The sequence below is a fragment of the Bactrocera latifrons genome, unplaced genomic scaffold, assembly GCF_001853355.1.
Source record: "Bactrocera latifrons isolate USDA-ARS-PBARC rearing strain unplaced genomic scaffold, ASM185335v1 scaffold_62, whole genome shotgun sequence".
Taxonomy (NCBI): domain Eukaryota; kingdom Metazoa; phylum Arthropoda; class Insecta; order Diptera; family Tephritidae; genus Bactrocera; species Bactrocera latifrons.
In genome coordinates, this window is record NW_017537290.1 from 265,958 (window position 1) to 288,215 (window position 22,258).

General features: G+C 34.9%; 1 protein-coding gene across 1 annotated transcript in view; it reads left to right on the forward strand.

Moving 5' to 3' along the window:
• The first annotated feature begins 513 nt into the window (after positions 1-513).
• LOC108975143 (organic cation transporter protein) overlaps positions 514-22,258 on the forward strand; it is an 80,662-nt gene continuing 58,917 nt past the window's right edge. Inside the window, exon 1 of the mRNA XM_018943450.1 lies at positions 514-1,451. Within this exon, the coding sequence (XP_018798995.1) occupies positions 1,232-1,451 (220 nt within the window). The 5' untranslated portion in view covers positions 514-1,231. The remainder of the gene's footprint in view (positions 1,452-22,258) is intronic.

Genomic DNA, 22,258 nt, shown 5'->3' on the forward strand with positions numbered 1-22,258 from the left:
GGAAAAAAATACTTTAACACGAAAAAACTCCTAACAGGTGTTAGTATGTGTTTTGGTTAAAACCTTAAATTAGAACTTTGACTAAGGAAAAAACTGAAAATTGAATTTTAGCAGAAAATTTTACCAAAAAATGTCGCGCCTTTTTTTTTACAAATAATAGTTGTAATCGAAAAACAAATTCTTCGTCGATGCCTTTAAAAATTGTATCTCTAAGACCTGTCCAACATTTCATGTAGATCGGTTGAGTAGTTCTCGAGAAATCTTCACAACCGACTTTAAAAACACACGCAGTAAAAAAAACTTGAATATTAAATACAAAATAAAATCTCAAAATTTTGAATTCTAATCCTATTTTTGTTATAGAAACACCCTAATGCCATGCTTGCTATGAATTTATAATTTCTCAATGTAAAAAATAAAAAAAATAAACTGACTTTAAATTCGCATTAAAAAAAAAATGTATGCAAATGAAACAACAACGTCAGCAGCGCCTTTTGTGAATGAATGAATTAATCGACAGCAACACGATCTAAATATTGCAGGCGCTACTTGCACAGGTACATATTTGTCACGTCAAATAGAAAATCAAACAAAACAGCAAAAGAGCGCAAAACTTTGTCGGCAGCCACTTTGCATGCAACGCACTAACCGAAAACAACAACAACTACACACAACAAACAACATTGCAGTTCATTAACGAATTTCATGTGTTATTCTATAAATTCTTGTCGCTGTCATGTTGTCAACGTGTCACACTCTAACGTGTTCATAAGTGTGTATGTGTCTACGATCACTAATCCTTGATATTGGCGGCAAAAACAAGCAAAAACAAGAAAAATAACAACAAATATGCGCGAAATAACGCACGTGTTGCATACAAAATAAAATAAAACTTCAAATGAACGCAAATAATTATGCGAGTGCTGAGAAACATAAATCAATCAAATCAAAAACAAACGCACAAAATAATAACAACAACAACAGCAAAGCCTTACATATGAATCTTAATGACGTGCAATAATTTAGGCGCCACTTGCGCTGATTAGCAGTGATATTTGGTGTATAATCGCATTTAAAGCGTCGTAATTGAACACGCACACCCACACATGCATACACAAAATAGTGCTTAGTTAACGTGCTCGTGTCTGTATGTAATTAAATGTGAATGTAGCAAACGTGTTAACAAATAAATTTCAGTTTTTTTTTTTCATTAATAAAATTTTGCACAAAAATGCCGAAGGAACGCAACTTCAAACCTTCCGAGGCTAGTGAACGTCGAGAATTACTAAATTTCCCGCCTAAAGCGCAGATAGTGCAACGTAAAACTAGCGATGGCAAGCTATATGTGCCTCTACCGCTCTCCGATGTGTTCACCGAGAAGAATGCGGCCACGACGGACTGTATTTTGGAGGAACCGCTGGCGTTGCAAGAGTTGCTAGCACATGATGAAGGTTAGTACAAAATAAATATTAAACGTTAAATTTTATTTATTTCTAACATTCTCACATTAATATGAAAAAAAACAGAAACAGGAGAAAACGCTAACTTCGGCAGCACCGAAGCTATAATACCCCTCACAAAAGATCCCTTACAAAATCTTTGATCGATGCGTTTGTGTGGCAAGTATACGATATAGCGGCGTAATCGGAAAAATGTGTTCGTAATTTGTGGCGTCGGCTAAAGTAATAATTTGTGTCAAATTTCGTGAAAATACCTTAGAGAAGAGATTTAGTAGGGTAGGAGAATACTTTCTCAATATATACCGACGGCATCCGAAAATGGATTGTAGACTGGGGACGGAAATATACCGTGAGGATTTAAGTTCCCGGTTATAGAAATTTTTTCGACATCAAAGTTGACAAGTTGGGCAAGTCAGCAGTCTCTCTAGACGAGTCTGAGACGGAAACAATACCGTGCCCTCCAGGAACTTTCAAGAGGGGACTAAGTACGTAGTTTGAACAAACCACTCAGAACAGTTAGAAATCTACACCCAAATGCAATATGCAATATTTAACAAGAAAATAACTTATTTAGTATGCCCACTAGGAGTATATATGTATACTTGTAGTCTTACAAACATACACGGTTAAAAATGGGAATACCAAATAAAAATGTTTACCGCAGTTGCATAAAGTGTTTTACATTTAATCTGCGAGTGCACAGTACTATAACAACCGCGACGTTGAACGTGAATATCTATCTACAAAAAGCATAACGGAGATAAGAAATTCCGTTGTGGGCACTAAACGCAAATGAAAGTTCATTATTTAAAGGTCGACCGAATGTGCTGCACTCTTACCGAACATATGTATCTACCACCTTGTCAAAACAAAAAAAAAAATATTTTTCTTAGAAGAAGTTGAGTTTGATCAAAATCTGATTACCGTGCCTTCTGAAAGTGAAATACGATATTGATTGAGGTAAGGATATTTGAAGAAAGAGATAGAAATAAAGATTCCTTTATTCAGATTCTTAAAAACGTATACGTAGTGAACCAGAGAGAGATTTTGAGTTTATCGGAAAATATTTCTATGTCAAAGTGCATTTTGAAGCTCTGCAGTTAGATATTAAAACATCTTAACTAATTTCTATAGTTTTTTTCTTAATTTGACTTCCAGCTTTTTGTTTCTAAAGGATGATCCATTTCGATGTTCCCTACTAAAAAGAAAAACTCGGAAAATTTACATTTAATCGGGAATGTTTATTATCATTCCAAAGAACATTCTTTGCAATTTTCCTTTTGAAGATTATTCTTTCAAATGTTCCACAGTGTACTTAGGACTAATATTCCAACGATCTTGCCACCTACACCTGACCCTATCATCTAGAAGCCTCCTGCTCCCGAGACATCTTTCCCTCTCCTCATCATCATCACCGAGAAGTGACAGTCGAATTTAAATTACAAAATGACCTCAAAAGAATTTATCTTAATATATGTTATCTCAGATAGTTATTCTTTCAACTTTAAAAAACGCATCGTCACTAGTTGAGTACCCCAAAAGTTGAAAAGAAATAAAGTTTATATTTTTCAACTTTTTTGTTCATTTTAACTAGAAAACTGGTCAGCGTTCCAAGAAGCGCTCATGTGTAATGCTCACTGTAATAACATATTAAAAACAGTCTTTGTAATTGTAAATACTACATTTCATATTTATTTTTTTATTTTAATTTGAAGCGAAACTTTAACGATCTCAATTGGTTTAGCCACTTATTCATTTATGCTTTTATTTTTTTCAGGTCTTGTAAGGCCAATAAATATGAGACGCTCATATGCATCATCACTTACTACATAGTTATCTATATGTTGCTGTTTTACTTGTTGTTTTTTTATGGGAAAATTGTGGCTTACTTATTTAGTTAAAATTAATCACATTTGACAGTCAACACTCAGCAGCTGGCAATCAGCCGCCAAGAAAATTGCTCAGAGAGTGTGAAATTTCGCGACGTGTTGTTGATTTGTACGGCTTACTGAGTGACTAACCAACTGACAGTACTGTCACTTTGCTGACAACGGTGTTATGCCGAGTAAGTGACCCATTTTCAAGCATTTGGCATACAATATATGTCTTGATTGAAAGCATAAATATGGGTAAATCATATGAAGAATGTGATGGAGTATAGGAACAAATTTAATTTGCAAAATTTATATAAATATTTGCCCTATTATCGCTAAGTTTTTGTAGAACAAACTATTTTCTGTATGTACAAATGTGGTGTTCGATCGTGATTCTTGCGATATTTAAGTAGACAATGGTTCATTGAGTAATCATATAAAGTTATTAAGTATAGTTTAGAAGAGTACGCTTGGTAGATTTCTCTTCGCTTTTGATGTACATATGTATATTATCACCGTGTGTCTTTTGGCTATTCAGCAAGCTCAAACGACCGCATTGAGTCACTTGAAGACATAAAACGCGCATTGACGGCTATTTCGGAAATTCACTTTAAGAACTGTTCCGCGGATTGGAAAAAAATTTACACGAGTGTATGTATTTGGACCAAGGGGGATTACTATGAGGAGAACATAGATTTTGAAAAATAAATTAGGTACTATATTAGGTATATGGTATTGAACCGATTTAACCCATATTGGACATAACACATTCTCCCCTTATTTCAATACTAGAGCTCACATGTTGACCGATATTTGTGTTAAAAAATCAGAGAAATGAACTGGGACTGGGTCCCTGCAATGTTATAGACCGTAGGACGAAATACTAATTTAAAATACATTACATTACATTACATTTTTAAAGTTTAATATCTTTACCGTAAGGGCAAAACATCAAATGGTATTTAAAAGCTGGTTATAGCTTGCTAAGGCTGAGTTCAGATTCTTACCTACAGCTGGCGGGTAGTGAACGGCCTATGCAAAGCAGTTGAGACGAGCTCCTGGCTCTTAAATAAGCTGTCATAAGAAGTTGTGTCAACCCTCGTCTGGCCTGCCTGCTTGCATAGATAAATTATAGGATTCATAAAGGGCAACTGTTCCAACGTGCGGATATAGCAGCTTAAAGCTGCTACCCATTATAAAAGAAATGAATACAACGAAACAACAACAAACACCTAACAGAAAGAAAAACAAAGTAAAGATGACCAAGACGAGAAATACGGGGCCCTCTTCCGTAGAAATAGTAGAATACTTAGATCCTCTATACTCCCCATAACCTCGAGAAAAACTCCGGTCACACCAGCATCACACGCAAAAAAAAAAAAAAAAAAAAAACCAAAGGGAAGGGAAGAGAAGAGAACTCCAGTTGCCATCACAGAAGAACTTCAAAACTCACCGAAACAAGATGACATAACTCAAATCAGACGGGCAGAAGAGAATCCCTAGAAAAAAGCAAGGGTGTCGGGCTGGAGAGTGAAGCAAACTGGGGGATTATGCAGAAGTTCGCAGCAAACTTACTATCAAAACAAAAAACAGCGGGATCATTAGAGGAGGTATTTTTAGTGACTTTCAAGTGTCACGTCCCGGTGTTGTGACGGCAGCATTGCTCATGCGCAAGGATGCGTGGTTAACGTCTGATTTCAGCCATTAACACATCGTGTCATAGTAATGTTTAGGTAACCTCGCACACAAAATTTGGTTAAAACCGGTCAAGCAGTTTCTGAGATATAACATTTCAATCAAAGGTGGACGGTGCTACGCCCCTTGTCCAATTTCTACTTCAGAACCTATGAAGTCTTACCGGCTTGCTTCTGAATTCAGTGAGTAGTTTGCAACTTTACCATTATATGGTAAAAGGCGTGGTTATTATCTGATTTCATCCGTTTTCACAACTTATGTGGAAATGGTAAATTGACTTCTTCTAAGAAAGTGTGGTTGATTTAGTTTCTGTTGTTTGGAAGATATATATGTTGAACCATCAAAAATTTCAAATCATGTGAGAACGACTTACGTGCATATCCCTGAAAACCGTATTTTCACAACAGAAAAGAATGCATACCTAAATTTTGTTAAGGATTGTACCTCAGCAGTATTGCCAGAAACTAGTTATGATAACTACTGAAGAACAACTTCGCAATAAATACTTACATTAAGAGTCCATGAGATATTAAGCCTAACTGATTGAAAACAACGTCGAAAAATTCTGAGTTCGAATGGTGTTAAGAAGCTTCTCGGAGAAAAAAGTTATAGAATACTGTATGAAGTAAGAGAGCGTTGACCAATCGACTCCTATTAGACTGAATGGAAGTTTTGTTCTTTATAATTTTTGTTTGACCCAAATCTTATGCCAAAATCGACCTATATTTAAACAGCTATATCACTATAAGCTCAATTTTCCTTAACTGGAACCAACACAATGATTTTTAGCTTCTTAAGTGGAATCAACTTTATCTCAAGTGGTTTGAAAATTTCGTGTATATTTCGAAAAACTTAAGCCCATATTTCGTTTTAACCAGAAATACTTTTGACTACACAATCGAATTCTTCATGCTTGATTACAATTTTACTGATTACCGCTGAGCAACAGCACGCAAGCTGTTCGTGGAGGCCTTGATTCAGACATTCTTTTTGCATGCGCAGACTTGAATTATGACAACTTAGTATAACTCATACGCCAATGTATAATTTCGAGACAGTTTTTATGCTTGATTAAGATTGTCTGTAAATTCATCAAGCATGACGTTTAATTGAAAAAAGTCGCAAATGTTATCGCACTGAAGGTTTTCATTTGAAGTACAGTTTGTCGCCTTTGCTTTGAGATTCACTTGAGTAAATTCATTTTTGTTTTCGCTTCGCTGCGTGGAAGTATGAGAAAACATTTCAGTCATTAAACTCAAATATTTTCGTTATTATAACAGTTTAATTGACAAGTCCCCATCCTACCATAGTAAAACAAATACTTTTGGAAAAATCTGTTTTTTTTTTTTTTATTCAACAAAGTTCCCTTCAAGGATGATATACTTATTGTAGCGATCATTCAACTTTTCGATATCACTTTTGAACTAGGATTTGTCCTTTGCTTCACAATAGGCCTTAGTTTAAGCGATCACCTCCTCTATCGACGAAAACTTCTTCACAGCGAGAAAGGGATATAGTCGCCGGAGCCCAGATGTTTCCAATATTAAGCACAAATTCTTACTATTTTTTGCTCATAGTAGTATATGATATATATAGTCTCATGAAGTGTTAGCTGCTAATTTCTATACAGAATCCAGGCTGTATCAATCTGGAACGCTCTGAAAATAGCCACATATGAAAGACAAACCATTTAAAACCGTTTTGTACGAAGCTATTTGTAAAGATAAATATTTGTCTACAAAAAATAATAATTGAAATTTTAAGTTCACAAATAAAGGTAAAGGTATTTTTGTGGCAACAGGTGTCAAGAAATTTAAAAAAGACCATCTAAATAAACAAACACAAACAGATGTCGGCATCTTTTCTTGTTCCAGGTTTCTTTTTTTTTTCTATTTTGGTTTACCTTGGACCTAATTATGCCACGCCACTTATTTTCGAGCATATGTACTTACTCATCGGTTCAAATGAGAGAAAAAATGTGCTTTTCGCACTTTGCAAATCTCTGCTCGCCAACACACTGCTGACGCTGTTTACATACGGTATTTGCAAAGTATGGTGGGGCAGTGCAAAGAGACCGCAATTGTTTGCATACAAATTACGCTTTCATCACAGCAACGGTAAACAGTTGATTGGAGGTGTGGGCTTGCTTAAGTACTAAAAAGATAATAAAGAGTTGAACATAAATTTGCTTTGAAAATCAATTTGCGAGATTTAATTCAAGTTAATAGAATGGTTAGTCATGCTAATAACTCAATAAATTGTGTTTTTTTTTCAATTAAAAATATTTGAACACGTGAACCTCGTTCTATGTTTTTTCCATTATACAAATGGGTGAGATAAAAATTGAATGCAAAATTCGAAATGGAATCAGTGTTCAGAATTAACTGTCAAAATGACTAGTTTGAATGATTGTGAAAATTTCGTAATTGTGTATGTATGAGACTTTGCGCTACAAGTTCCTCTAAGAAAGGCTTGCGAACACGAAAGTTCATAAGCAATTGCAGGTTATTTCCATTTCTTATGGAATACAGGTTTTCCTTAGGTTTCCCAAGATGGAGAGGATCTCAATTCGAGCGCTATACAAAGTCTTTAGTGGAGTCAGAAAAAGAGCACCTGTAATTAGACCTTAAAGTGCCTTATAACCAACGCAAACTCGCTTAGGCCTTTAGTTATTATTCCCGCTAGTTCACCGGTGTATCTAAAGGTGTGAGATCTGAAATAATCTCGCAAAGAAGTGAAAAATATCACTAAACATGATCTTATATATGAATAAACGATGACCCATTTTAAAGTTGCCTAATTTTTAAAGAAAAAACACGCACAATTTAAACTTTATATATCACATGTTATATGGTATTTCCGAGTCTTTACCCCCGTTACTCTGACTCCAGCGCTACTGGGCTGGGTGCCGTCCTTTCAGTTAGAGCGTTGAAACATCAGTATATTCAGTGCATGCCACTAAAGATTTAGCGGCGCTCGTGCACCTGTCTAACTCAGATAACTTATTTGTTTCCTATGTTCTTACATACTTTTACCTTAGCATCGCTGATTTCATTCTTTTAAATCGTATCGTGCTACATACTTGAGGAGCGCCTCGTCCTCTTCTACTCTCATCTCCAGAATGTACTCTCATCCGGAGGAGAAATTTAGCTAAAATTTAGTTTGGGTCATTGAAAAATTATCAAATTGTCGTAAAATATCAATACCAAAACATCGATTTGGTCGACGATCCGTTTTAAATAACCACGATGGATGAAATATCAACCGTCTGATGATCTCGGGAGTAGTAAAGTCAGATACTGAGATTCAAAAAGAGCTGCGGTTTCACGGACAACAAGTTCCACACATGACTGTACACAAGTTTAAAAAGTAAGGGTTTATAGCTTTGCTTACTAAACGTCATCAATAGCACCGTCTAATATTTGCTAAATAGTACCAAAATTTTACTCCAAAAAAAATTGGCGAAAACAAGACTAATCTTCAACGGTCAGACGGAATACGAAAGAACGTTTATTAGCCACCAGTGRTAAGGTTTACAAAGTCTTTATTGAGTTAACAATTAGCTTTACAAAAAGGAAATAACATACAAAGACTATTATCAGCCGCGATGTCATTACAACACTCAGATTTGGAGGCGGAAAAGTCCTTTTTTGGGGTGGCTTCCACTTCAAGCGCAAAACTACCTTAAAAGTCATCGAATTCAACCTTTCGAATGGCCCCTTAAAATTCCCAATATTAGTCCAATCGAGAATCTGTGGTTTGTCTAAAAAAAGGTACACAATTATATTGGTTCACATAGAAGTATGAAACTCCAACACTAACTAAAAACTAATGTGAATGTGACGATTGAATGCGTTCTCAAGCGGATTGAAGCGGTGATTGGGGCCAAAAGAAGATTCTGATGAGTTTTCTGGGAAAGAAACGTAACCTCAGCTATGTTTAACTATGGCGTTGTCGTATTTATTAATTATTATTATTATTATATTATTATTAAAATTGATTTGTTTTTAGTTACTAAGCAAATGGCATATATTTTTCAATATAATTGTTAGTTTTGGCGCAAATATTTTTGTTATTATCAATTGGAGCACAGCAAATAGGGCAAGGGATAGTCAGAATTTTCAAAAAAATAATTTATTTTTGCATTTTCGTTAAGTGTAAAATCTTAAAAATATTCTCTGAAAATTTCACATTGATCCGATAATTAGTTTTTGAGTTATTCGACAAATAACAAAGAGAGCTTAAAACTATGTTTTTTGAAATGGTGACAACTGTAACTCGAAAACCGCTCAGTAGATTTTAATGAAGTGTTTACAGCTTTTAGAATGCATAATAAACTCGGGGATGATCGAAAGATTTCTTTTTCAAAAATTTCGATTTTTTAAGACCAATTTTTAGAAAAAAATTGTGCCAAAAATTTAGAAATAAATCTATTTATAAACTAATTTTTTTTTTGTCCGATTGATTTTAGATGAACTCTGAAGGACTTATGGTTGTCACCGCAAGTATCTTTTTTTGGAACTGGGTCAACACAAATAACTACAACTTTGGAAATTATTATTATTATTTTTTTGAAATTTCGTGACTTAAAGTCAACATATTCTATAATAATACCCTATCACTACTTTTGTAAAATAACACGATTTAATAGCAAAAAAAATACTAAAATTGTAATTTTTTCGCGCCTCTGACTACCCCTAAACCCTTAATCGCGCGGCGCATATGTGTGCGCTGACGCAAAACGCACACCTGGCGCTTGTCAAAACATGCTATGAATTTATAAAATCTACATTGCATATTTATATATAAACATTTAAATAGACAGTGCAACCGTAATAAGTACAACACTGCGTATACTTAACCGAATTTTGTTTATTGTTCCTTGCGCACAAAAATTGCTATAAATTTTCAACTATGAACGTATGTGTATACATATATGTATGAATATGTGTATGAATGTGTGTATGGATATAAGATAACAACTAATCCATGTATATTATGGGAAATAACAAGCAATTAATTAAGTTGCTAATTAGATTAACTATGATGTGATTGAAATATATTGAATCATTGTATAAATATTCGTTAAAAGAAGAAAAAATTTGGCAAAGAACTAAATAAAATTCAAAATTATTTCAAAAGGCTATACCAAAATATATATATTACTGACCACTTAATTAAAATTTATATAAAAAATTATTTCAAGCGGGAGCCCCAAAAGTATGCTATACTAAATAGCATATTTACCCTTCTCTCTGTCAGCTGTTCCTCTTTATGACTTCAATCTACATACTAAATGCATGTATGCATGTATTATACGCACCGTCAATCGTGACAGCAGCACGTGCAATTAACAGGACGTATTGAAACGCCGCGGGGACTACTGTGAACACTTTCAATTATGTTTAGTAATCTCAGTGCTCATGCAAAATTACTTATGTTTGCATTTGCCAAGACAATGACACTTTTTTTTTTTTTTTTTGACACTGTGCTTGCACACAAATGCTGTTATATGCATGTATGCGTGAGTGTGCATTGATTTGACATGTTGACGCTGTTGAGATTTTCGCACGCGATCATGTTGTTTGCACGCGGCTGCCGGCTTTTTGGCACAACTCACGGTGAGAAGAGGCGAGACGCGACAATGCGCTGTCTATGTTTACAGTGCTTTCTATACTTACGCGCATGCATAAATATATACCCACATATACTTACATATATGTATATGAAACGGCCTTAGTCAAGTAGTATTTACAAAAGTTTCTCAAAGAAAAGAGCAAATATTTTGCTCTCACTAATTAATGAGTTAAAAGTAATTAAACAAATTTCCATTGTTATCACATAGCGGCGGTTCTACGGCTTGTTACGATTAGCTAACATATTTAGTTGAGTGGCAGAGAGTGAATGAGAGCAATGATATCACAGTAGTTACGAATATATAATATATTGCATTATCACAAAGTTTTGAGCACACAAGATTTATATTAATTAATTATTGTTGTAATTGGCATCATTCGAAACAGTTTAACTCAAGAGCACTTGAGAGTTCCTCCATTCTCTGTCAACGATTTCTTATCTCCTCTGCTGTTTTTATTACACACTAAGGCTTATTTTGAATTTTAAGAGCAACGGAAATCAAAAGAGAGTCATATCAACACTTAGGACAACTTCTTATCCAAATAGATGTTGTAGTAAAATGAAGAGAACAATAGCATAAGTAAGCAGTTAAATAGTATATACTTTCGGACCAGTTGGACATAGTTCAAATACCGGCTTAAAGTCCATTTCCACGACAGTCGGGTCGGTCGTGTTAAATAACTGAAACGAACTCAAATAAAATTTGTTTATCAACCGAAATTTTTAATTCCAATTTTTCACTCCTAAATGAAAACTAAAATTAGCTCTTGAATTTTAAAATATTTTTCAGCAGTCTATAGCTAGCAAATAAAAGTGAAATCTTATTATCAAGTATATAGAAGTTTATAGGTACCACAATGGACCGACGTGCAAAGCTGTTTAATCCTTCCTGGGATCGCCCTTTTAACTTAATCTCACCTAACCTAAAATTGAACCCCACCGTCAACAAACTGGTTCGACTTTATCAGTGTAGCTTTAGGCCTGGAAAATCAATAAGCTACGAGAAATTCACCATACGCCAAGTCTTGGAAAAGACCCGTGAAAAAGAGACCAATACATAAGACCTCTTCATCGATTTTAAAACCGCTTTCGACAGTATGAAAAGGAACAGCATATAATCCCCGCAAAGCTAATAGGGGTGTGTAAGCTGACGTTGAGCAACACCAAAAGCTGCGTAAGAATAGTAAAGGACTTCGCCAAGCCGTTCGATACCAAGCGAGGTTTCAAACAAAGCCACACTCTTTCGAGCAACTTCTTCAATCTATTGCTGGAGAAAATGATTCGACAATCTTCTATAAGTGCTTCTACGTGGATCATACTGCACTGCTAGTATTAAAAGTACATACCCTCAAGCACAAAACTTGCCTTTGAGTGGCTTTATATGGTCAGTTGTTGTCCACAAACACATGCGCTAAATAGTTGGAAATTACAACTAACCAGAGAAGCACTTGAAAAGATCACGTAAAAATTAAATAAACTCAGTTAAGATTCAAATTGGTGCAACTTTAATGACTTTTTACACCAAGATCCCATTTTAGTATGAAGAATAAATTGCTTAAGCCGATCTGGACGAATGGCATTCAAATCTGGGGTAGTGTAGCGATTTTCAATTTAAAAGTAATTCAAGCTTTCAAAATAAAGTTTTGCGACCCTCACTGGGATCTAAAGTTATTCACTGTAAAGGAAGAATTTAGCAGCCGTTATCTCTTCCGTTACCTCTTCTGTTCGAGAGCGTTCAAGGGGTGGCGACCATCAGCATGTGTTGTGCATTAAGGTCCACTCCAACCATGGAACTTAGTGCACAAATTGTGTGGACATCACCGGAAGATGCATTCCTGCGAAAGTTGTCGTGTCTGAACACTTGGAAGCTTTCACTCACTTTGACTTCACACCGGATCACTTAGATAATGGAGTCGCCAAACCGAATTCTGGTGCCCTATTGGCGTCCAAGAAGCAAGGCTGGGAATCCTATCAGACGCTATCTGCAGAAGCTATATGGAAGAAGATGAGATGGAAACAACTCCAAACTTCCTCCTTGACTGTTCGGTGTTTGGGAGGTCAAGACTTAAGCACTTGGAATAGAGCTGGGGGAATAAAAATTAAACGCCTTTGCGAATTTGTATTGGCTATTAAGCGTTTTGCTAATTTATAAGTTCGAACGAATACATTTGCGATTCAATTCCTGGACAATAGTTTACAATGTAGAAGATTGAAAAGATATTTAAATAATATTTAATATAAATGTGTAAAACTTTATAATTTTTTTTAATTTAATTTCAAATTGGTGAAATTTACATCTAGAATTCAACGTAAAAAACAGTTCTGTATGCGAAATAAGTAGTTTTTCGTACATTTTAAATTAGTAAGGTTCCCTACTAGGTTTTAGAACACTTACATATATATATGCGCTTAAGAAAAATTCATCTCTCCATTTCTCACCAAACAACTCTTAATGCTGTTTGAGTGCTCTTTACTCTTGAGTGATTTACGCATTACAGTTAAGAGAAAGATTTTCTCATATGTTGCTATGTTAAAACTAAACATAGTTTTCGATATCGCAGTTATTAAGAATATTTGAGTTAGTGTTTAAGACTAGAGAGAGTTAAAAAAAACTTATTTAATGGAAGTTAAAGCCAAGTCACTAACTAGTAATATTTACTTAGTAAATGAAAAAATTTCCTGCTTTAACTTTATCCCATCACAAAAAAAAAATATTTACTTTTATATTCATTTTAGTTCTTTTAAAAAATGATTAAGTTTTATTTTACTATAATATAATTTATATGTATGTATGTATATGAGTTGGCCTTGTACGTGCAACTGGAATAAAATTTATATGCGTTACGGCAAATTAAAGACGCTGTTATATTTATATGCATACGTTATAGTTGTTGTTGTTTTTGTTTTCTTTTAAGATATCTTCAAGTTTTACCCGTTTGTGTTGTGAGCTGCATCCATTCCGCACAGTTCAAATGCATGTAAATGTAAAGTCAGCGGCATGCCTGCAAAACCAACAACAACAATAACGGAAAATAAGATCGTACAAATTTTTGAACTTATGAACGGCTACACGGTTGTTAAAGTAATTAATTATTGATATTTTAATGTTTTGTGAGCTTACAATTATATATTATACATTTAGGTAAATATTTATATTTAGATTAGGGTGGTTGCAAAATAAAAAGTTGGTTATTTTTTTAGATCATTCAGAAAATTTATAATTTGTTTTTGTTTTTTTTAAATAAATTTTTTTTATTAAGTCTTATAATTTAAAAGCAAACATTTTTTTTTAGAAACTTAGATGGTGACACTCTTACTTTTTTTTATAGAAAAATATTTAACATACAACATTCAATGCAAATAATAATTTTCGTGAGAACGTTGAAGACACGGCTCTTCGACCTCTTGAACTGATAAACATATTAAAAAAGTGAAGGATATGGCGATAAAGATAATTTTTTTTTCTTCAATAAGAGTACCGTAAACAGGTCTCTTTGGACATGCTTGATAGTGATAATTTCGATCCCACATTCAGAGAGAGCATTATAACTGACGACGAGACATGGGTTTATTACTTTTGCATACAAACAAGTCAACAATCATCGGAATGGAGAGTAGAAAATGAGTCGGAACCAAAAAAAAGTACGCCGCTGAAAAATCAAGGTGATGCTCATTGCTTTTTCGATGTTCGTGATTTGGTGCATCAAAAATTTCTTCCGAAGGAACAGACGGTCATCTGTCGAAAACGCCCGGAAGTATCGGAGAAAAATTCATTGAATTTCATAATAATAATGCACCACCGCATCGAGCACCGATTGTGACCGAATTTAAAGCCAAAACGCAATGCATACCGTCGAGCAATCAGCGTATTGACCAGATTTGGCTCCTTGTTCTTTTATCTTGATCCTCAAACCGAAATTTCCGCTTCGCTGAACCCGTTTTCAGTCCAACGAAAAGATAAAACAAAATTTTCTGAAGAAGCTGAAGGCCATGCCATATTTTATTTATTCCCTCCCTAATGCATAAATTTTCGTAAGGTCATTAGAATTAATTTCCTGACAGAACACTCAAATTAAGTAACTCACTGAAGAAACCGAACGTTTATAAGCGTTTACATACCGCTTATTAAAAATCATTTGATATTGACTTTCATAAATTCAAGTTAAATTCAACTGAGTCAAACCTGTACTGTACTGTTCAAAAATGTTAGCCACTTACTCCTCCTCTCCTCTCTTAATGTAATCCAAATTTTGGTACTTTAAGTCTTGAATCTGTTAATCAACTAACTAACTCAGCTGCTGTCTTGCAAAAATTATAACATCCATGCTCTTTACTAATTGAGTAATTAAGAGCATTTGGACAATTAAATCGCAAATTGTATTCTATTTATCATACAGTGTAGCAAAAGGCACAATCAATTAATGAAAATGTCCGAAAACAAGATGTCATCAAAAGAAATATGGGAAGCAAGATGGTTTTTGCAATGTTGCAAACAAATCTTATTCTTGCCTCATTAAGCCGTAGACAATTAACATTTTATTTTCTAAATTTCACGTGTGTTGGGAGATTGCTGTCAAAACTTGATTATATTGACCATAAAAACTCAATATTTCTGTTTTAAAATGAAAAATTTAGATAATTAGAACACAATTTCTATGCAAAAAAGCTTTGAAAACCAAAATTTGTTCACATTTACGACAATTTTGATGTACTAATTGCGTTTGTCAAATCATGTTTGTTTAAACCATATATAGGATCAGCTAATTTACAAGGTGATTGCGTCAGATAAATCAGGTCGTGCTCTAACCCTTGCAGTCTGACACACTTATTATTTTAATGTTCGATAAAGTCGCGATAGTGGCAACTGGATAGGTCGTAAAAGAACGAAGGTGTGGTACATCCAATAAAAAAATAATTAAGGTCATATTATATGGTAATGAGCTATCATTAGATGTAATTTAAAAACGATAACTTAAGTAAAACTTGAGATATGTTGATGAAATCTGGTACACGTATTTCGCATTTAATTGTATACAAGCTGCTTGCAGTGCTGAGGCTACTTGTTTTGGTTTGAAATTAGTTCACCATTGGCCTGACTCATCTAACATCTAATGACACATCTCACAAACCATTTAACCCAAATCAAGCTCATAGCTCTAAATCTGTTTAGTAGCCTCTTCAAAAGTCGAAATCGGATAATAAACCAGATCACTGCCGCTATAATGCTTTCATCTATACGGACTACATGACCTAGTCAGCGTAGCCGCTGTCTCTTGATTCGCTGAGCTATGCCAATGTCGTCGTATATAGCATATAGCTCATCGTTCCATCGACTGCGGAACTCGCCGTTGCCAATAATCTTTTACAAAACTTTCCAAAGGCCGACCTAATCCATGCCTCCGCACCCTATAGCAGAACGGAAATGGTAAAGGACCTGTAGAGTTTGGTCTTTTTTCGTCGAGAGAGGACTTTACTTCTCAATTGCCTACTCATTCCGAAATATCACCTGTTGGCAAGAGTTATTCTGCATAGGATTTCGAAGCTGATGTTGTTTTTGGTGTTAATGCTGGTTCCAAGATAGAAGAAATTACTAAGACTTCGAAGTTATGACTGCCAACAGTGCTGGGAATTGCGAATACGAAGACCATTTATTTTATGCAGGAGATATCTCGTTTTGTCCTCGTTCACCACCAGGTCCACTTTTTTTTTGCTTCTTTGTCAAACATGGAGAAAGCGGAGCTATTGGCGCAGTTGTTATGGCCAATGATATAGATGTCTTCGGTAGGTCTTAGTAGATTTTTGAGCTCTAAAACCATACTGTTAAGGTCCAGTCAGTTTGTTGACGGTGGAATTCAGTTTTATTTACACACTACGTTCGATTACACTTTATATGCGATTTTAAGGAGGCTTATCCTAAAAACAGAGACACTAAATTTCTCACCCTATGTATTAAACATAAAAGCTTTATAAGAAGCAGTATCAAAATTAGATAATGGGCGTGGTTATAAAAACCTATATATCGGTCACTGCAACCTAAGATGGAACAAAAGATTATGCTAATATTTACTACGTACAGTATGGAAATGAACGAAATTGGACTACAACATACTCTCTATATAAAACAATTTTATATTCCTTCTGTTTCTTTCACTTTCCAGTATAAAAAATCAAGCCCTAATGAATGTAATAAGAACTTGATGCCCTAAAATTGTCACAATCGTTCTAAAATTACATATAGTACAAGCCCTCAGATACTGAATATGAAGACCGCAGTTCCAATTCCGTACTTTTTATTGTAAAAAAAAAAACGGTCAATCTGTGAAGTGTAATATTGAAATTAGGAAGAGTTGCAAGAGTATAAAATTTTCGGCTACACCCGAACTTAGCTCTTCCTTACTTGTTTGCGCTTGCATTTGTAATTTGTTTGTTAATAGTATTTATTTGCAAACTGACTTAATAAATTCAAAATATTTAAAAGTTAATACTTAATTGCAGGGAAATCTATACAAACACCTGTGTTTGCTATGATAAATAACCCATTGGTTATTGGAGACTATGTAAGTTACATTGTGGCGCAGTGCCGAACACATTGCGCAGGCGCAGCTCTACAAACGACTTGTAACCACTCAAGGTTACACTAGTTAGTTTGACGTAAATTTTATGCCAATTAAAATATTTATCATAATTTAATAAAAAAAAAGGTGTCATATGCACACTTTCAATGGTGGCAAAGATCACTTTTTCATTAATTCGATTATGAACTTAGCCTTGTGATTGCGCAGGTAGCATAAAATTGTGCTTTGGCATTGGAAAGCGTTCAACTGCTATAAAGCTGATTTTCTAGGTTTCTAGCAAAATTTATGAATTTTCATTGCATTGTAAAAGGTAATTATTTCCTTAACTGAATAATTGAGCGGTTGTGGTGATTCCAACGCATTTCTTTATACAATTATGCAGTGTGAAGATATGAAGAGGTCGTGCGAAAACTAAAACTATTGTTTCGTATTGTAAGTACTTTAACAGTGCTTTTTGCATAATTATCGCGAGTTGTTCTTATTGTTTGCCTGTTACTAAGCAATTATGTGTTATTTTGCATTCATCTTTAATGCAAAGAAAATTGTCTTGTATTATTCTTGTAAGACTACTATAAGACAGTGTAGGAGAGAACACATTTGTAAGATGATGGTTTAGTTTAACTTCAATATGATTAGAGGCTCTACAAATTTAACTCATTTTACATTACTGTTGTATGAATGGCTCCTCTCAAAAATTTTTCTAGTAAGGGATGATCCATTTGAAGGTTCCCCACTTTTTTAAACAAAAAACACAGAAATTTCAAATTTAATTGGGAATGTTTATTATTATTCGAAAGAAAATTTTTTGGCATTTATTATTTGAAGATTATATCTTTCAAATTTTCGATGACTCGTTCGAGCATTTCGACTGGTAATTGGCGAAAGTCTCGCGTGATGTTTTGCATCATAGCCTGAGTGCAAACACTTTAGTACATATCCTTACAGGAAAAAAGTCTAATGGTGTGGTACGACACGATCTTGGTAGGCAATCGATCGCCCCAAAACACGAAATTATCTGCTCACCGAAGTATTCTCTTATTAAATCCATTGATTAACGCGATTTGTTGGAAGTGGCGGCGTCTTATTAAAACCAAATAGTGTCAATTTCAGGCAGAAAGTAGTTGATTATCATGGCGCAGTAACGGTCGTCATTGAAGGTTACGTTCTCACCGGCATCATTTCTAAAGAAATATGAACTGATGGTTCCACCGCCCCCAAAACCACACTAAGCCGTTGTTTTTTCTAGAAGAAATATCAGCTCTCGAACATTGTTTACATGCCCATTGAGCCAAAAATGGTTTTCATCGCTGAACAAAATTTGGTTCGAAAACATCGGAAAAACATGGAACTTATCAAGAGACCATAGTGAGCAGCGATGTCGCTTAGAAAAGAAAAGTGACTCCAGTTTTTGCACAAACTGTATTTTGTACACTTACAATATAAGCGCTGGAGGAAAAATACGACAAGTTGTTCCATACAACAGTCCGAGTTGCAGCGAACGACTCCGCATCGAATCTCCACGGTCTTCGTGTATAATCTCAGCTACAGCTGCTATATTTTCTGCACTGCGTGCTGGACGTGGGCTATTCGATCGATCGGTATTGTCCAATAATGTATGCTGGGTCTCAAGATGGGTGATGGTGTTGCGAATAGTACGCTTAGTAGCTCGATGATGTTGACCATAACTGGAGCGAAGCGCGCAAAACACATTCTTTACAGACGTCAAGCCTTTCCATGATATAATGCCAAACAATACTGAACAAAAATAAGGTGACAAAAAAGGCTAATAAAATAAGTAAAATAAATGGCTCTACTTGGATCCCTCGGTATGGTATGATATACGGAACCGTTTGCATTCCTTGGTTTACGCGAAGCTCTTATACATCTAAGACGAGATTAGATAATGTATTACAGTTGCACCGGAGGTATTCCAGCGTTTCTCTCCTACATACTTTTCTGCACATTTCGTTGTTGTTGTTTTAACGGTTATCAGTCCCCGTTGGGATGGTGAGGGTTATCAGTGTTGTCGTCTATGTCGTTTAACGGGAGGCCCAGGAAACGTGCTGTTTCGACGGGGTCGGACCAAAGGGAAAAGTGTATTAGATGGGTGGGGTTGGTTGGGCATGCAAAGAGGTGGTCAGTGTCATGCGGAGACTCGTTGCATGCCGGACATACGTTGGGTATGTCAGGGTCTATTCTGRATAGGTAGGAGTTTAACCTGCTACAATATCCAGAACGAAGTTGCGAAAGGGTCACTCGCGTTTCTCGCAACAACTCGAGCTCTTCGTCTGCTATGGGTGGTCTGCACATTTCATCGTTACTAATGCCCATCTGACTCATATGAAATGCCAGGGGGTTTTGACCTGTCTTTAGGTCAACAACCATTCTCCCACCTTTCTCAGACTGTGCGAGTAAAAAGCGTGCGAATTTTTATTCGGGACTCTAACACTTGTCGATCCTGCATGTCTGAAAGATGTTCCATACCGATTTGTTCCGTTTGCAGCATCCACTTTCTTCTTGTATCTAGTGACATCCTCTGACGTAATGTGATGTGAGATGATTGCCTTAAGTGCCGCCAGGCTATCAACGTAGAGTATACATACATATAGTCGTATTTATCCTTTTTATGTGATATTCTGCTTTGTTAGGTAGCTCATCAGCTTTCCTAAATGCAAAGACGCCTGCAGACCTTTACAATGCAGTGTTGTTTGGTGGTAGGTTGAGGAACTCTTCAAAGCCCTTGGAGTGATTTATAGTGCTCGCGTTATGCAGATAGCAGCGAGTCGCTGTACTTGCTTCAATAGTTTCCTGTGTGAGATTCTACTGGTAGTGATCCTCCACACCAAATTACCGTACAGTAAAATCGCCTTGACTGCCACGTCAGTTTGCTGTTCAAAATAAGTCCAAAATAGCTGGTGTGCTTCCTAATTGTTAACCCATTAAGCTTTTTAATATGTCGCAATTTTTTTACCACCTTTAAGAAATACCATAACCACCTTATCGGCATTTACATCTAGGTTGGCCGGTTACGCTACTGTTTGTGTCTAGATACTACCCCGTCAGCAATATATGATGTCGTCTGCGTAGGCTACCAGTTTTGATGCATAGAAACCTGTCTATCTGATAAATAACCGTTATGAAATTTTAAATGCCACTTTTTTTGAGAAACCACGCAATCTGAAATCTTAAAAAAAATTTAAGTTACAAAAAAAATTGCTCATAAAATTTATCGCAAATTTCTTTTAACTATGACTCAATTTAAGGAAATAAACAATCAAACTTAGCTACTTTCACCTGTCAGCAGGAACACCTGTCAGAGCAATTAGTTAGCATGCCCAGGTATTTGTTGTTTTCACCAACGAGTGTCTTGCACTTATAAATGCTATTTAAGATAATAAAAGGCTCAAAGAGAGTGAAACTGAGAGAAAAGATTAACCAAATAAATGTACAAGCGAATTCAACATTGTTAACAGCAACAGGCGGAATAAACTAATGATTTGAGGCGTGCAGTTTGCCCAAATAGCAAAATAAAAATAAAAATAAAAATAAATAGTTTATGTTTAATGTTACTGAAATAATACTATTTTTTTGCAATCAATTTTAATTTGAAGTGAATTTTGAAATTCACTTAGAAATCCAGAATGTTTTGACATAAAAATAAAACAAATATTTAAGGAAATATTTTATAAAATATTAAATTATTCGCTTAAAATATCTACATATTATATTAAAATAAATAGTGGTCCACAAAAAATGTTTATGTTAACGGCTCAGTGTATCAGCACTGTAACAGTCGGAGTGGATGCTGTTGCTGTTCATTTCACTGCTCGTTTGCTCTTCGTCGCCGCTGAGTTGAGTTGAGCGCTCATGCTGTTTGTTTGGTTGTATGAAATTGAGTGAGAATTCTGTAGGCAGCAAACCCCCAGCATACTCGCTGTGGCATGCCGTGGTCTACATAGTATTTTAGTCCCTTCGTTTGCCTGACGCTTGGAGCCATGGCGGACAGCCACTCGTTGGCGCTCAATCAACAATCGCCACACGCACACACATACACACTGACAACGCACTGCCGATATAAAAATGTTTGGTGTTATGAGGAAATGCTCAGTTACTCACGGATTTTCGGCATGCGACGAACAAGTAATCATTACTAATGTGTACTAAAATAAAGCATATACATATGTGAAAAGTCAACAAAATAATATATGTATGTAACTGTGTGTTTGCAATAATTTGGCAGCAAAATAAATGAATTTATAAAAAAAAAAAAATTATTTTGTTTAAAACAAAAATTTTTGCGCGCGGTAAATTTTAAGAAGAAACATCAAAAAAAAAAATCTGTGTTCAAGAAGTCACGCCGGTCAATACTAAGCGAACGCATAAAGTAATAAAATAAAAATATTTTATGAAATATTTCCTTTAGTGCGCGCAGACGAGACATGACAGCAAACAAAAAGCGAAAGCTTAAATAATGAACGACCAGACAACTCCCGCAATTCCCACAACTCATAAATAAGTCACATAAAAATACTGCAGTGCGTTGTTTAACGACATATTTATTGGCTAAGAATATAAGTGATCAGTTTAATGAATAACGAAATTTATTCTTGCAACACCAGAAACGTGAGAAATTAAGGAAAAATAATAATTTCTCAAAAATAATTTTTAACTGAAACGCATGTAACTGCTTATGACGCACGATTATTCAAAATTATGGCAATTGTTTGATAAATGGTTAGTAAAAAAATTCTTTTCCAAAAAATATATGTTACAAATTTTTTTTATTTAATTAAAAAACTTATTAAAAAAACATGTTCAAATTTTCAAAAATTAATTTTGAAATTAATTTTCTGTATTTTCTGAAAAATTGTGTATCAAAAATGTCGGCACTAATTTTATGAAATTTTGAAAATTGTTTTTACTGGTATTTTAAAGAAAATGTTAAATCAAAAATAAATTTGAAAATATTATATTTGTAAATTTTCAGTATTTCATGTAAAAAAGTTTGGAATTAAAT